Here is a 14,725-nt window from a genome sequence, read left to right on the forward strand (position 1 = left end):
ATTTGAGGAGGGAACAGGAATAAATGCTTGAATAATCTGCTATCTGAAGCTCAATAGTGAATCTTAACGAGATGAAATATAATAAATAGTGATATTAAGTCTGTTAGGACTGAAAATCTACAGATGTCGGCTGTAGAAAAATACAGCTTTCTAAGTAGCATGTAGTAAAAAGGTTTACCTTAGTGGACTTCATATGAGCCAGCAATATAATGTAGGTAGTAGAGAAGGAAAGGAAGAAGAAAGGGGGAGAAGCAGAAAAGGGAGAGAAGAGAGAGCAAGGCGCAGTTTGGGGGGATATGTTAATAGAAATTTGAGATGTAGAGAAAGGGAGATGAGTGCAGCCAAACCCCTCACTGACCTCCATATGAATCATTGGATTGGATTGGATAAAACTGGAAGTAAGGAGACCAGTTAGGAGAAGGCTGTAGTAATTACTACAGTGGTTCAGGTTGGAATTGCTAAGGCAGTGGTAGTGGGAATGGAGAAGAGGGAATTAACTCAAGAGATGGAAGATGGAAGGAAGAGAATGCAGATTTTAAGTCAGACCAAAGTTCAAACCCTGGCTGTACTGTTTCCTAACTCTAGGGTATTTAGCAGCTCATTTAACCTTCTCTGAGCCTTATCTTAAAGGTACCTCATCTTTAAAATGAAAATGATAATACCTACCTTGCAAAGTTGTGAGGATTATACAATATCTATAAAGTGCCCACCAGTGCCCAGCATAGAGTAGGTCGGCTATTCATTCAACCATCACCTTTGAAGATGATGATGATGATGATATGGCTTCTTCTGGTTTGGATAACTCAGCTCAGTGCCATCTCGGGGATGGCATCCTAACATTTCTTGGCAAAGTTAGTTTCTTCTAATTTGTACTTATGCCTTGTACATAACTCCTGTTATAGCACTTGGCATATTGCTTTAATTATTTGTGTACATGTCTCTCCCCCAACTAAACTGAGAGCTCTGGGCAGGGATTCTGTGCCATTCTGGGCAGGCACTTAGGACCACAGTGCCTGCTACATAAGAAACAGTAATTGCTGATTGAGTACGCTAATGTTTTGTACAGTGTTAAGATTTGAATGATACTGTGAGATCACTTCGTTAAAAGTTAGCACTTTTTAAAAGAAACCTTAATTTGTTACAGCTTCGGCAGAAACAGTGATTGCTGATTGATTACACTAATGCTTTGTACAATGTTAAGATTTGAATGATACTGTGAGATCACTTCGTTAAAAGTTAGCACTTTTTAAAAGAAACCTTAATTTGTTACAGCTTCGGCAGTTATCCCGTGTGAACCATCCTAACATTGTAAAGCTATATGGAGCCTGCTTGAATCCAGTAAGTTTGTCACTTTTTCATTATACTCTGTCTATAAGAAATGATGTGGCAGATACGTGCAGCTGTGTAGTTTATGAAGCTATTTTGATCTGTCATATTATTTCAAAAAAAAATTATATGTGTTTCTAATCTGTTAGCAACACAATATAAGGGAATAGTTGTCTTAGGTGGTCTTATCCAGTAACCTCATCTTCTTAGGAGGCTTACAATATCCTATGACAGCACCTGTTCATTTGCACTGGAAAAAGTCACCACAGATCTCGTGATTATGTTTTTATATACATCTCCACTCTTAGACAGTGGTCCCCTAGAAGACAAGGTCTTAGATCATAGATACCTTTTATTTCCTCTAGCACTATTCACATAGTAGGGGACAAAAGAATGATTTTTAATGCATTTATAAAATCAAAGGTTGAACTAAGTTATCTCTCAAGTTCCACAAGATGGTATAGCTCTGTGGTTAATTATTCTGGCATATGTTTCCTTTAGGTGTGTCTTGTGATGGAATATGCTGAAGGGGGCTCCTTGTATAATGGTGAGTGTCATTACACCTGTCTTTACCTAGTAGAGTGAAATAATTGAAAAGCTTTTAATATAAATTGTAAGTTACTTAATGTTCTTCACAGTTTATCCTCAGAGTCCCAAAAGGAGGTAATTAAAAAAAGAAATCTGCTAAAGATTAAAAATGAAAAGACAAGATGCTACAACATTAGTATGTGAAATTTAGAGGTCTAAGGATATCAATCTTTTAAATTGATGGTACTCTGCATAATGTTAAAAGCATTTAAGTAAAGTCAAACTTGCTTTTTAAATAGATTTTAAAATATCTTCATACTTTTAATTTTTTCTTTTTGCCCTCTCTTAGCTTTCAGTCTCCTCTTCTAGAACTCTTTAACCACACATCCTTATTCTGCTTTATTTTGCTTTTTTCCCAAAAAATAAAATTGTGAAAATTCACTTCACAGAACATTTTTTTTAAATACAGCAGGTTTTTATTAGTTATCTATTTTATACATGTTAGTGTATATGTGTCATTTTGATAACAATGAAAGGAAACTGTATCGTTTAGTTACCTTTATAGAACAGAGCTAACCCTTTCACTGTAAGAAACACCAAACATATATATAAATAGTCTCTTGTCACACCATTTATATAAAATAAATTGTAGCATTTTATTTTTTAAATTAACATTATTTTATATAAACTTTTACTTATATTTACTGCTCATGTGATCATCATTGTTAATGGCTATCTGATACTCCCGTGTTTTATTTGGTTGAACTATTTCTAGTTTTTAGCCATTATAGAAAGCATAATTGTAAACATCTTGTTGCACATTTTGTTTCCTTCCATAGTATTTCTCTGTATCTCTCTTATAGTAGTATGTCATCACATTGCTTATAATTTATGGTATTGTGTGAAAGACTGCATCTGTCAATATGAAAAAACCTGGTAATGTATATTAATTTTACTTGAATGTATGTATAACAGTTAATGGAATCCTATTAAATGTTAGGTACTTATGTGGTAGTTATCCATTTTAAATCATTAACTATTTCCATCTTTTTATTCGGAAAAGAATGAAAAGCAGGACCGATGGGAGCATGTGTAGGAAAATACCCAGCCGTGTGTTCTGATAGTGCTTGCATTCACTTTGTGTCTTTTGTTATATGCAATAAAGTTCTTTTTAGTTTGTGCCTTTCTTTTGCAGTGCTGCATGGTGCTGAACCATTGCCATATTACACTGCTGCCCACGCAATGAGTTGGTGTTTACAGTGTTCCCAAGGAGTGGCTTATCTTCATAGCATGCAACCCAAAGCTCTAATTCACAGGGACCTGAAACCGCCAAAGTAAGTTCTAATAATGTGGTGTCTCTCTCTCTTGCCATCCCCTACCCACTCCCTAATTTAAGCTGGTCGTTGCACATCAGTTTTTCTTCTCTCATCCCCTTTGGCTTGCTCAAGAATGTTTGTTTTTTATTTTTTTAAGATTGTTTACTTTTAACTCACCTTCATCATTTAGTCATTTATCTAAGCTTGCATTTTAGAATGTTGTCTTTAGTGGCATTTTTATTTTGGTTGAATTTTTATTTTTAATAACTTCTACCTTAGATTAGCATAATTCTAGAATCTATTAGTCTGTAAGTCCTATTTTGTGCCCACGGTATGTATTGTTTTCCCTAAATAGTTAGTTCCATGTGAGCAGAGACAAGTCTGTCTTGTTCCCCACTCTATCCCTAACAAGCACAATGTCGACATTACACAAAAATATACAGAGTGGTTATTATTTGCCTTTTCAGAGGAAGGCAAAGGGCATTGCTGGCACATCTGAGTAGAAATTGAAAATATTCTGGATTTCTCCTTATTGAGGATTCTGGGACTTTGAAAGAACTTCAAAATTCCCTACATAAATATTTTTAAAGGCTAAAACTTTGTGGATTTTTTGTTTCTGTGGGTACACGATTAAAGAAAACATACATATTTTTGTCCCCATTTCTCTCTAATTTTTTTCTTCTCTGTCCACCTGTGAGAAAGTAAAAAGTCCCCATATGCTCTTTCCCCTGTACCCCTAGCCACCACATCAGTCCTCAGATAAGAGGTATCCCCTAGGAAATCAGTCTCAAGTATTCCATTCTCTTGATGCTGGTTTAAGGCATTAAAGCATCCCTTCTGGGTATAACTTCTCACTCTCCTATCTAATCTGATACACTCTACATAGGTTTCAACTCTTGGAATCACTGTTCTCGCTAGTGTACCTTATTTCCACCTCCAAGCTTAAACTGATTTCCCTTTCCCCGGGTCCCTGGTCAAATAATGTTTAAGCCCTAGATTTATGATACTTTTATTTTTTTAACTTGACTCCTGAGGTTGTTGTTGCAGCTACCTGTCTTGGGTAGTAAAGAAGAAAGCACTTTTTTTTTTCCTAGTTTTGGAGACTGTGTCCTCCATAACCCCCCCCCCATTTAAAAGAGTTGAATTATCAAAGCAAACTTATGAAAATCATAGCTCTTATCCAGCAACAAATTGGCTGATTTAAAGGATACAGGCAAGTAATCAGGCACAGACAAAGCATTCTTTTCCTGGAGGAGCCAGAAACCATTAGATGCAACTCCCAAAAGTCACCCGTCTGCATTAGGGCCTTTTTGGCTTTGGAATAACTGAAGAGTTATTAAACAATATACTTTAAAATATCTCACAAAAAAGTTATTTTTGTTTTTTAACATCTTTTATATTCCATAATTACACAGCTTAAACAGCTACCTCCATTCTCCATCCAACCATACCCCATAAATCCGTAAATGTTAGGTTTATTTAACCGACGTATTTAGACAGACCAGATACGTCCTACCAAAATCATCTACAGCTGGGGACTCTCCTTTTGCTAATAAATACCATTAACATATTTAGAAGAGGTCTGGTCTGTCTAGGTCATTAATTTCTCTTGGGCATCCTCATGGTTGGACTCATCCTGTAGTGTTGCACATTTCCTGTGGGGCACCCAGCATACAAATTGGGCTTTAGAATTAGAATTGATTTTTCAGAATGTACTGGGGAAAAAGGGAAAAGAAAATTCTTTGGAATGACTGCTTTCATATATAATTGTATATACAAATACATGTACTGTATCTTATTGTCTGTGTCACTGATTCTGTGGTCAGGAAGAGTTCCTCAGAATGGCATATAAAGAAGGGACCTGATGATGTGGTTAGGTGTTTTATACAGTATCAACTTGCACTAGTGCCCCTGTTTTATTTATCTTTTGCAAGTTCATCCAAAGTCTTATGAGTAAAGGAGTACTAATTGTAGCAATAATAATATAAAATTCATTCAGAAAAATTATTGTGATATTTTGAATGTACCAGGATGAAACAAGGAAGTCAGTTACAGAATTCTTATCTTGGGTTAAAAGTAGTAAGAACTTAACAACAATGAAACAAGGAGGGGGCTTCCCTGGTGGCGCAGTGGTAGAGAGTCTGCCTGCCGATGTAGGGGTCACGGGTTCGTGCCCCGGTTCGGGAAGATCCCACATGCCCCGGAGCGGCTGGGCCCGTGAGCCATGGCCGCTGAGCCTGCAGCGTCCGGAGCCTGTGCTCTGGAACGGGAGAGGCCACAACAGTGAACTGAAAAAACAAAACAAAAACAATGAAACAAGGAAAAATTTTTTGTTTGTTGAAGTGCATGTAATTTGCATTTAACATTCTTTCCACGTAAATTGTCATAGAAGTATTTGTAGCATTATGGAGATGTGAATAGTAGTTTATCTGGCTTATCTTAGTCATGTTGGACTAAAAGAAAACTAACTTTCTAAGTAATCTCTCCAGTTAGAATTTTGTAACAAAATTATATACAAAGAATTTATTAACTGTAATTATAATGAATCCCCAACCCGATGTTGAATATTGCTACAGTGTGATGATGCAAATTATATTACCCATCTTTATTTCTGTTTGTCATCAAAAGGAAAACCTGAATAAGAGTATGCTACTTGGTGATTATATTTGCGTAATATAGCACCTAGAAGAGTTGGAATCTTAAGTTCAGAAAATTTTCTGGAAATCTTTTATTGGGTCATTTTAATCAAGATAGGGTCATACTCTTACCACACACACATACTCTAAACATAAAAATGGTTTTGGGATTGAACATTTTTAGAAACATCTTCAAAATAAGGACATTAAAAATAAGGATAGGGCTTCCCTGGTGGCGCAGTGGTTGGGAGTCCGCCTGCTGATGCAGGGGACACGAGTTCGTGCCCCGGTCCAGGTCCAGGAGGATCCCGCATGCCGCGGAGAGGCTGGGCCCGTGAGCCATGGCCGCTGGGCCTGTGCGTCCGGAGCCTGTGCTCCTCAACGGGAGAGGCTACAGCAGTGAGAGGCCCGTGTACCGCAAAAAAAAAAAAAAAAAAAACGATAGTTGTTTTCTTTCTTCTGTATTGTTCATTTTTACTTTACTTTCTTTAATTATGTATATGTTGTTATTTTTTAAAATGTAAAATAAGTCTTTTCTACCTCCCATTTCCAATCCTCAGAGATAAGCACTGTTTTGTTTTTTAAGCATGCATAGATTACACTATACATAATGTTGCTTTTTTCACTTACTGGGACTTTTTTTTCATATTACTATATACAGATATTTACCTCTTTATTTTTAATGGATAAACAATATTACTTACTACCTCTTAAGTAAAGTGAGTTATTAAAATAGAAACTCTTCTTGGCCTGATGGGCAGTTTTAGACGGGGAAGATTTAATTTATAGAGCTGTTTTTAGAAAATACCATGCTACCGAATCAGTTGACATTTTTGTCAGGCCCTGTAAGGCCCTAAATTCCTAAATTGGAGCTTCTCAGCTTTCCTCCATACCCCCCCACCCCCCAGAACAAAGTTATGATGTATATAACCTGAGTAAGTCTGAGAGTAGGGACAGAGCTTAAAAAGCCTTCTTAAGGAATGTTGCGTAAGAATTTTGCATTTGACTTCCTGTGTTAATGCAATTTGTTTTGAAGTCAGTGTTAGGGTGTTAAAGATACTTACAGTTGAGTAAAAATGTTGGTCTAGGGAGATGTGCTGGCTTTAACCCGGGGCTCTGTTGGCTCCCTGCCACTTATCCCAGCATACACTACTATATTGGCAAAATTACATACCTTATTTTGAGAAGCACATGAAATTTAAGCCATGATATTTATGCATTTAAAATCTAACATCCTGTGTGTGCTCACAGGGATAGCTTGGACTCTTATACTCACATGATAAGAATTTTGACACTCCAGCAATATGGCAAACCAGATAAACTGAAAAAACATCCTACAGCAAGCACCCAGAGAGGCTACACATTACAACAAACATCCTTTTACATGCATAGGTGATCTTAGAAGAAAATAAGGGAATCATTAAGCCAAAAGATGGAGAGAACTGAACCCTGAGTGGGAAGCCAAGGGCTCTCCTGTGAGCCTCTGCCAGTATCTAGAATGTAGAGGCCCAAATTTTAACGGCTTCTGTTTAACGGGATGCAGACCCTTTGTTGTGCACCAGGTGAGGGAGCAGAACTGAGACCTCTGCCTAAGTTCAGTATCTTGGACGGAAGAACTAAAAGAAAAGTTGACTAGAAAAAAAGAACCGTTTTCTGACTAGACAAGCTTTTATTTTTTTAACTGAGAGTCTCCCCTCATGCTGTTGTGAGTTTGAATCTGCTCTACTTGCCCAATCAAAAATATCCCAACAGGACAGGTTAAAAGTGCTTTGGGATTGGTGGTGTCTCAGGGCATTCAGGGTGACTGAAACTATTTGAAAGTCATATACTTTCAATTCAGGTCTTTAGGATTTTTCCAGATTAAGATCAATCAAATATGAAGCCACAGTAAAAATTACCACACCCATAAAGATGCAAGTTACCATGAGTAAAAGTCAGCATAAAAAACACAAAGTGGAATAAAGCCGTCAAATAGTAAGACTCCAGATATTTGGAATTATCAAATATGGAGGATAAAATATATATGCTCAAATTATTTACAGAAATGAAGGAATTAAAATGTGCAAGGAATGAAAACTATCAACATGACCAAAAGAACTAAATAAAACATTTAGAAATAATTAAAATTTTTAAATGGCAGATATGAAATAGGTGACAAGAGATTCAGTGAGCTGTAAGATATATCTGCAGTTACCCAGAATGCAACACAGACAAATAAATGAAAAAAATGATAGGTTAAGGAACATGGAGAGAAGGAAAGGGAGGACTAACAGCATAGAATTAGAATTCCAATAAAAGAAAATAGGATGGGGAGAGACTATTTCAAGAGGGGTTAGCCAGGAATTTTCCAAATAAAAGATATGAATTCTAAGCAGGATAAATGAAAAGAAATCTCCCCTACGACGCACCATAATGAGGCTACAGAACAGCAAAAACGGGAGATTTTTCAATCAGCGAAGCGATTACCTGCAAAGGACTGACAGTTAGACTGAAGTATACTTTTCAACACCAACAATGGAAGCTAGAGGACTGGAATCATAACTTCACAGAGCTGAGAAAAAATAGCTCTCTACTCAGAATTGTGTACCTGCCCTAAATTACATTTAAGATATAGTGAAACAAAACCTGAGTGAATTTATTGTAAGTAGACCTTCATTAAAGGTGTTTGGGGAAGAAAGAAAATGATTACATAACGTGAGCATAAGATTCAAGAAGGAATAGTGAAATAAAATCAGTAAACATACATTAAAATAAACGTTGGCTATATAAAACAGTAGTACCTCTTTTGCATTTAAGAGAAGATGGTTGGAAGGGATTCAAAATAAAGAATTGTTTCTACTGGTTTGCAGAATAACCCACATGCCTATAAGCCTTTTAGATAATGATGTAGAGAGTGATTTACATTTTTAAATGTATAATTAATTTTTAATAATAATAAGCTAATAAAAATTATCTTTTATGTTCATGGTTCTTTTTGCACTTTCAGACTGCTTTATATATTTCAGTTCTTAAAGGAGTACCAAATTGCATTGGGATATGGAAAACCTAAGACTATGAGTACCAGTTCCCTAAGAGACTCTGATAGCTGAGTATAGTAGTTGTTTTAACACTGGCTGCTATAGCCAACATGAGGCTTATCACAGCAGAAATTTATTTCTGACTCAGGTGAAATCCAAAACATATTCCTGTTTGACAGATGACCTTCCATATGGTCATTCAAGGGCCTAGTTAGGCTCCCTCCATCTTGTACTTCTGCCATCCTCCAGGACTTTGGGGACCTCTGCATTCAGCCAGCAGGTAAAGAGAATGAAGCTGATGGATGAGAGGTTTGTGGAGCCAGACCCATGGAGTGACCCCTGTCCCTTCTACCCACATACCAGTGGCCACAACTCAATCTTAGCCACACCTACCTGCAAGAGAGGTTGGGAAATGTCTTCTGTTCTCCAGAGGAAGAAGGGATGGATTTGGTGAGCAGCTGGTCAGTCCCAGCCACATCTGCATGTGTTTTCTACTACTCTTACCACACAAGTAGAACTACTTACTGCCCTTTGCCAGTTAAACATCTTGCAGTCACCACCTGGCTCACAGTTCAGGATCTCAGGATGCTGTGTAGTCCTCTCCAGCAGGTCTAGATGCAGCCCCTCACGGTCTGGAAACAAATGAATTAGAAAGAAAAGTTATCTGTCACCCCCCACCTCACACCTCCCAGCACACGTACACACACACAAAACAGTAGAAGAGAGGCCCATCAGTAAAAGGCTCCATTGGGAAAAGGAAACAACAGAAACATACAGCAGCTACTGGTCTGTAGCAATGAAGTCCTGCATTTTCTGGTCCCTCTGCCCTGGAGTTGTGAGAGGTTTGTCTTTTGATCAGACTCTGATCCTGCCCTAGGAGAGGAGCTCCTTTTTCCATTGCTTGTGACTCCTAGCTTCACCCTTTAGTAGGCTTCTCCTTGTGCATTCTCTGTAGCAGTGTCAGGAGTAGGTGTTGGGCCATATACTCTCCTCAGAAGCTGTCCAGCTTTTATAGGCTGCTTCCTGCTTCTGCACATCTGGGGTCTGAGGGCATTGTACAACAGTCAGAAGCGTCTTTATTCCAGGCCTGTGGTTCCGTTGGCAGTATAATTTCCTCAGACGTGGGCTTTTGATCCCCCAGGTTCCAGTCAGTTCCATGTGCCTGTGACTAATACTACCACAGTTCTTTCTTAGACAAAATCTTGAGCCTGGTTTATTGGATTCCCGGCCTCAGTGCCTTTTCTCAACTAAATGGAGGCACCTTGAAGTCATGAAGCTGAGATGGGAAGTACTTTTCTCTTAATTTGTTCTTTGCTGCAATGCTGTCTTAATGGGCCTTTGTGAATCTTATTTCCTGCTGTTTGGAGTCGAAGAAGTCAGCTTTTCCAGTCCTTTAAAGCCACAAATCATCACAGGAGACAAATTTTACCAAATGTTTTGCCACGTCATTACATGGATCTCTCTCTTTCCAGCTTCCACTTTCAGTGTTCTTGCTGCCTACTGCTAAACCAACACCAAATATGTTAGATTTTTGTTATAGCAACACCCATTTCAATACCATTTCTCATATTGGTTACAGTGATGCTGTTATATAAGCCCTGAAGTCTCATGGCTTAAAGTACAAAGTTTGTGGGTTTTGCTCGTAAAGTCCGAAGTGAATGTTCCTGATGCACATGGTGGGTCAGAATCCCAGATTCCTTCTGTCTTGTAGTTCAGAATCCTGTGCCTTCAGTGACATATGGGGAAAGGAAAAGGAGTTTATATATGTGAGAGTTCATATGGGCCGGGCTTGGAGGTGAAGTACGTCCCATTCTATTGACTAGAATTGTCATATAGCCATACGTAATTGCTCAGAAGGCTGAGAAATGTACCCAGAGAAGAAAGGAAATAGGGTCAGTGAACAGCTAAACAGTCTTGCTATGTTAAGCTAAAGACTCATTTCTGCTCACTGCAAAGCAGGTGAGCAAAGCAGGTTTGCAAACTTCAGGACCATCATCCACAGTAAGAAATACTTCACAGTCTATCGTGTGTACCTATTATTGTATATAGAACTGAAACTGAACTTCCCTGAAACAGTGTTTAATCTTAGTAGTTGTGATGCACTTTGATATTTTCTATTTTATTTTTTAAATGCTGTCATAGTCTACTGAATTGGTTTTGTGATGTAGGTTTCCAGATCTGTGATCTAGAATTTTGTGACTAGGTTTCTGCCTGTAGCTTGAAAAACACTGGTTAAGGTTAAGTATAGGGGGTGAACAATTTATGAAAGTATTGATATACATCCACTCCCATTTCAGGACACCATAATGTTCACTTGCTAGATGTTTTTTAAACCCCATGTTTTATTTTGGCCCACAGAGAAGCATAGTCACGAAAAATTATGGAGATAGAAATGGAGACATCAAAATTTGGGTCTAGCAGTCTCCCTAAGAGAACTAGGTTAAGGTCAATTTTTGCTGATATTCCTCTGTATTATTAAGCTGTTATAGGTGAGTGGGTAACATTTCACGGAAGTTGAATGATGACATTTTGCTTAACCTTTTCTGTTTCCACAAATGTCTCTTATTGCAGAATCAAATATTGGTCTTATAACCTTTTATTTTTTAAAACAGCTTGCTGCTGGTTGCAGGGGGGACAGTTTTAAAAATCTGTGATTTTGGTACAGCCTGTGACATTCAGACACACATGACCAATAATAAGGGGAGTGCTGCTTGGATGGCACCTGAAGTTTTTGAAGGTAAAATGGCAAAAGCATGATGTGACTGATAATCTGCCTTATTACTCCATGTAAATCCAGTGTGTTTATGGCTTTGCCCTGTTTCCATGGTTTTATTTCTGCATAGTATATAATTATAAGATATATACTAAAGTCTAAGGAGGTATTAAATAAATATAGCCTTAGATCTTGAGTCTCACAGCAAGATTTAAGTTGTCTAGCACCCTCTATGAAGTTCAAGCATATGTACGGTTGATCCTCATTCTCAGGTTCCATAACTGCAAAATTGCCTACTTGTATCCTAAAATCAGTACTCATAATTCTTTCATAGTTATTCACAGGCATGAACAAAGCAGGGAAAAATTTAGTCACCCAACACACACCTTCCCAGCTGAGGTCAAACAAGGCAATGCTCTGCCCCGTTGTATCAGTTCTTATATTTTATCACTTCTGTGATGTATTTAGTGCCTTATTTTTTTCCTTTTTTTGTGCTTTGTGTTGATGATTTCACCATTTAAAATGGCCTCTACGAGTAATATTGAAGTGCTTTCTGGTGTTCCTAAGTATCAGAAGGCTGTGATGTGTCTTACAGAGAAAATACATGTGCTAACTAATCTTCATTCAGGCATGAATTACAGTGCTGTTGGCCATGAGTTCAGTATTAATGAATCAACAATTTATATTAAATGAGGTGTTTTGAACAGAAACACACATAAAACAAGGTTATGTATTGATCAGTTGACAAAAATGTCAACTGATCAGTATAGGAGCCCAACCCTGTAATTCCCCGAGGAACAGATGATTCAGTGTTCACTAATTCAAGGTTCACAGCAACTTTGTAGAACAGTACTGGGAATAATGAGGATCTACTGTGCTTTGTGTTGGTTTCCTAGCGATTAAGAATTAGCAGTTTAAAGTTTAAATGAGCATGCCTTAGAAAGAATGCAAGGACCACAAGTAAAGATACTAAGGACCTTAAGTAAAGGATAAGCTTATGCCTACTTTGTTTTACGTCTCTGTGTCTTACTGAAGTTCTAAAAGAGTGGTCCATAAATTGCATATGAGGTTTCTATATAAAAACATCAACTTATCTTTTAAATGAGAAAAGTTGAACTCAAGATGTGTGATTCATATGTTAGGAAGTATGAAAGCCCATAAAATTCAGAAACATTTAGTAATCAGATTCTGATTTTGACTTATTTTTGATGAATTTAAAATTTTTTGTTCTTTGTTTTTAGCCACCAAGAGAAAAAAAATTGCTATGCAGCTGGTCACTTGAGTGGAGCTATTTTGCCACAAAATTCAGTTAAAAAGTTAGTGGACAAGCAAGTGTTAAATTATATAAAATTAAATAATGCCGCCTGTTTTCAAGTTTGTATACAGAATGCATATAATTGGCATTGTTTTAAAATTATTTGTTTATTTCATGTGTCTTTCTTTGAGTTAAAATAACACAGTTATTACTGTAGTATGGAGAGCGGGAAGATTTGTTTATACAAAAGAACCAAGAAATAAAAGTTGCTGTTAATTGTTTAGAGCAACAAAGCTCAGACTGTTAGCCTATGTAGATCTCTTCATTTCTGAAAGATGTCAACACCTGTAGCCCAAATCAGATTGTAAAGTCATTGTAACTCTTACAGTGCACTGCCTAGTGCCTTTGTAAAGTACACGCATAGCTCTTGCTGTAATAATTGGTCACTGTTATAGTGGGTTGTTCGTGGGTTTGGGGGGTTTGTTTGGCTATTTAATTGTGCTGATTCACCAGCCAACTTAGTAATCATATAACTTTTGCTGCATAATCTGCTTACTGTAAATTTGTATTCATAGTTTTTCCTGCTTACAACTTATTTTTAAGTTTGTAAATTAATAATTTTATCTCACCAGATATTTTGAAAAGAAAATCTTAACACTAGATTAGAAATTTTTTCTGCTTTGATAGTAGCATCAAGAGAATGGGAGAAGAACATTTAAGATTAAGAAATTATAGAAAGGAGTGTACAAATGTTTTATACTTTGCCCCAGAGAAAATATAAGTCTAAATAAATAAAAGATAAGGTCTGTGTTTCTTGATGAGAAGGTAAAAAATGACCAGCTTTCTAAAGTGGATTTTTTAGTGCATTATTAATACTTAACTCCTTTTAAAAATGTACTTATTGCAAAGACTTGAGGTCTTCAGAAAGAGTAATTTCTCAGCTCTACATGGGGCATTCTCTTGTTTTTGTACATGATGCTCATTCTTAAAATTTATGAAAGCAGTTGCTTCTGTTAGTCATGTGGGAAAAAGTCTTGAAACTTTACTACCTGTTTTTTCTAGGTAGCAATTACAGTGAAAAATGTGATGTCTTCAGCTGGGGTATTATCCTCTGGGAAGTGATAACACGTCGGAAACCCTTTGATGAAATTGGTGGCCCAGCTTTCCGTATCATGTGGGCTGTTCATAATGGTTTGTGAAAATTTTTTCTTCAATATATTTTATATATTTTATTCCTATTTGGAAATTGTTTCTCCCCCAAAGAAGACCATTTATCCCTAATATTAAAATATACAATTTCTTATTACCAGTCTCCAGCCCTCCCCCCTACTCTAAAAACGGGCAAGGGCTGGGAGCAGTCCTGGCTTTGCACAAAGCTGAGAAGGTTTGCTGGCTGTGCTCATTAGGGAAAGGCCATCAGTAGACAGCCAGAGCCAACTATCTCGGTTGGCTCTCTAGAGGGGACAGAGAAGCACTGGACTGGACTCTCTTGGAAAAAATAAAATTTAAAGATTAAATTAAAATCTCTCACATGGTTCAGATAATTAGGGAGCTATTGCCTTTTTCTCCTTAGGAAGCAAGTGTCTCATTGAGAAGAGAAAGCAAAGCATAATACAGTAAGTCCCCTACATACGAACGAGTTACATTCTGAGAGCACGTTCTTAAGTCCAATTTGTTCATAAGTCCAACAAAGTTATCCTAGGTACCCAACTAACACAGTCAGCTATGTAGTACTGTACTATAATAGGTTTATAACACTTTTCACACAAATAATACATAAAAAACACAAAAAGTAGAGAAAACATTCTAAACCTTACAGTACAGTATCTTGAAAAGTACCGTAGTACAGTACAACAGCGGGTATGCAGGGGCTGGCATCAAGTGAACAGGCAAGAAGAGTTACTGACTGGAGGAAGGAGAGGAGGTGGGAGATG

At 37.3% G+C, this 14,725-nt stretch overlaps 1 protein-coding gene across 4 annotated transcripts in view; it reads left to right on the plus strand.

Moving 5' to 3' along the window:
• MAP3K7 (mitogen-activated protein kinase kinase kinase 7) overlaps positions 1-14,725 on the plus strand; it is a 65,638-nt gene that overhangs the window by 14,520 nt on the left and 36,393 nt on the right. For all 4 annotated transcript variants that reach the window (XM_065888460.1, XM_065888459.1, XM_065888461.1 and 1 more), the window contains exons 3-7: positions 1,273-1,338; positions 1,828-1,873; positions 3,050-3,188; positions 11,436-11,560; positions 13,854-13,982. In XM_065888460.1, coding sequence (XP_065744532.1) covers positions 1,273-1,338; positions 1,828-1,873; positions 3,050-3,188; positions 11,436-11,560; positions 13,854-13,982 — 505 coding nt within the window. The remainder of the gene's footprint in view (positions 1-1,272; positions 1,339-1,827; positions 1,874-3,049; positions 3,189-11,435; positions 11,561-13,853; positions 13,983-14,725) is intronic.

Source organism: Phocoena phocoena, chromosome 12 (assembly GCF_963924675.1).
Source record: "Phocoena phocoena chromosome 12, mPhoPho1.1, whole genome shotgun sequence".
NCBI classification, from domain to species: Eukaryota; Metazoa; Chordata; class Mammalia; order Artiodactyla; family Phocoenidae; genus Phocoena; species Phocoena phocoena.